At 61.2% G+C, this 1,434-nt stretch overlaps 1 protein-coding gene across 1 annotated transcript in view; it reads left to right on the forward strand.

The window, feature by feature from the left end:
* Window positions 1–205: 205 nt before the first annotated feature.
* COQ8B (coenzyme Q8B) overlaps window positions 206–1,434 on the forward strand; it is a 16,062-nt gene continuing 14,833 nt past the window's right edge. Inside the window, exons 1-4 of the mRNA XM_023537903.1 lie at window positions 206–285; window positions 717–821; window positions 954–1,073; window positions 1,218–1,306. Of these exons, the coding sequence (XP_023393671.1) occupies window positions 220–285; window positions 717–821; window positions 954–1,073; window positions 1,218–1,306 (380 nt within the window). The 5' untranslated portion in view covers window positions 206–219. The remainder of the gene's footprint in view (window positions 286–716; window positions 822–953; window positions 1,074–1,217; window positions 1,307–1,434) is intronic.

Here is a 1,434-nt window from a genome sequence, read left to right on the forward strand (position 1 = left end):
TCCGCCCAGCACGAGGAACTTTGAGATGAATGGAAGGGCATAAAAGGGCACGTGTGCGCTCCCGCTTTGCCCTAAAGATTCCACGCAGGCCCCAACGCCCCCCCTCAGGCCCCGCCTCTTTCCGCCCCCGCCTCCTCCCCCTACACACAGCAGGGCGGGCTTCGCGCGGGTCAGAGAGCTGCTGCTCCGCCATTGGCTAGTTGACCGGAGGGGGCGGGCATGCGGAGACTCCCGGAAGCGCAGGAGGCCTTCGTGCTTTGCGGACCAGAATCCTGGGAGCAGTGGGTGCTTAGCAACGGGAGGAGGTGCCCAGTAACGGGGTGCGGGGGGGATACCGGAGGAATTGTAGGCGCCTAACAACGTAGGGGAAGGCGGTTCCTAGCGACGAGGGTGGCTCAAAGAAGTAGAGAGGTAGCCCAGGAAGATCTGTGGGTGTCTAGCAACGGGGGAGAACCCTAGCAACGGGCAGGGAGTGGGGCAGGGAGAGAGTGGGTTTTGGGAGGTGCGCAGGAAGAGCTATGGGTTCGTAGCAACGAGAGGGGGAACCAGGAGAAACTGGAGGGGCTATAACAGGGGAGGAAGGCTTTGGTGGGTAGGAGTCTTAGCGTGGACATGGAGGAATGTAAGGGCTTGGTGACGGGGAGGGGGGCGTCGAGCAAAGCAGGGAGGTCAGTCCCACAACTCCTATCCGAATAATACCTCCTCTTCTCCCCCAGGCGATGTGGCTGAAGGTGGGGGGTCTACTGCAGGGGACCCGTGGACAGTTGGGCCAGACTGTTGGTCTGCCTTGTGGGGCTCTGGGGCCTGGGCTCCACTGGCAGGTAAGAGGCCGGGGAAGGGTCTCCAAGGGGAAGAGGCTGAGGGGGGACATGCGTAAGTGGACAGGGAGGGATCCAAAGGGCCAGGCAGACCCCACGTCTTCCACTCCTTACCAACGTCCGCATCTCTTGCAGGGGCTCTATGGGGATTCTTGGGCCCGAAAACTTCATCAGGGTAAGCCTGGCACAGGCCTGGGAGAGGAGGATATTCGCAAGGCACGGGAGGCTCGGCTCAGGAAGACACCCCGGCCCCAGGTATCATTGCTTCCCACCCAGCCAGCAGCACCCCATGAAGGCAGCTGGCCTGCCAAGCTTGGGGAAGGGTGTGGTAGCAGGTTGGTTGGGCGCCCCGGGCACTGTGCGCACCTCCCTGTCCTCAGACCTTTTCCCATTTCCCAGCTGAGTGACCGCTCTCGAGAACGCAAGGTGCCCGCCTCCCGCATCAGCCGCTTGGCCAACTTTGGCGGTAGGTGTGACTGTGGGAGACTGTGAGCTAGATCAGAGGAAGTGACATTTACAGAATGAGCCAAGGGACAGGGTGAATCAGAGACAGGAGGGAGAGTCGGAAAGAAAGTGAAGGCAAAGGCCTGCGAAACCAAGAGAAATAGAGAGGAAC

The sequence above is a fragment of the Pteropus vampyrus genome, unplaced genomic scaffold, assembly GCF_000151845.1.
Source record: "Pteropus vampyrus isolate Shadow unplaced genomic scaffold, Pvam_2.0 Scaffold203, whole genome shotgun sequence".
In the NCBI taxonomy this organism is placed as follows: domain Eukaryota; kingdom Metazoa; phylum Chordata; class Mammalia; order Chiroptera; family Pteropodidae; genus Pteropus; species Pteropus vampyrus.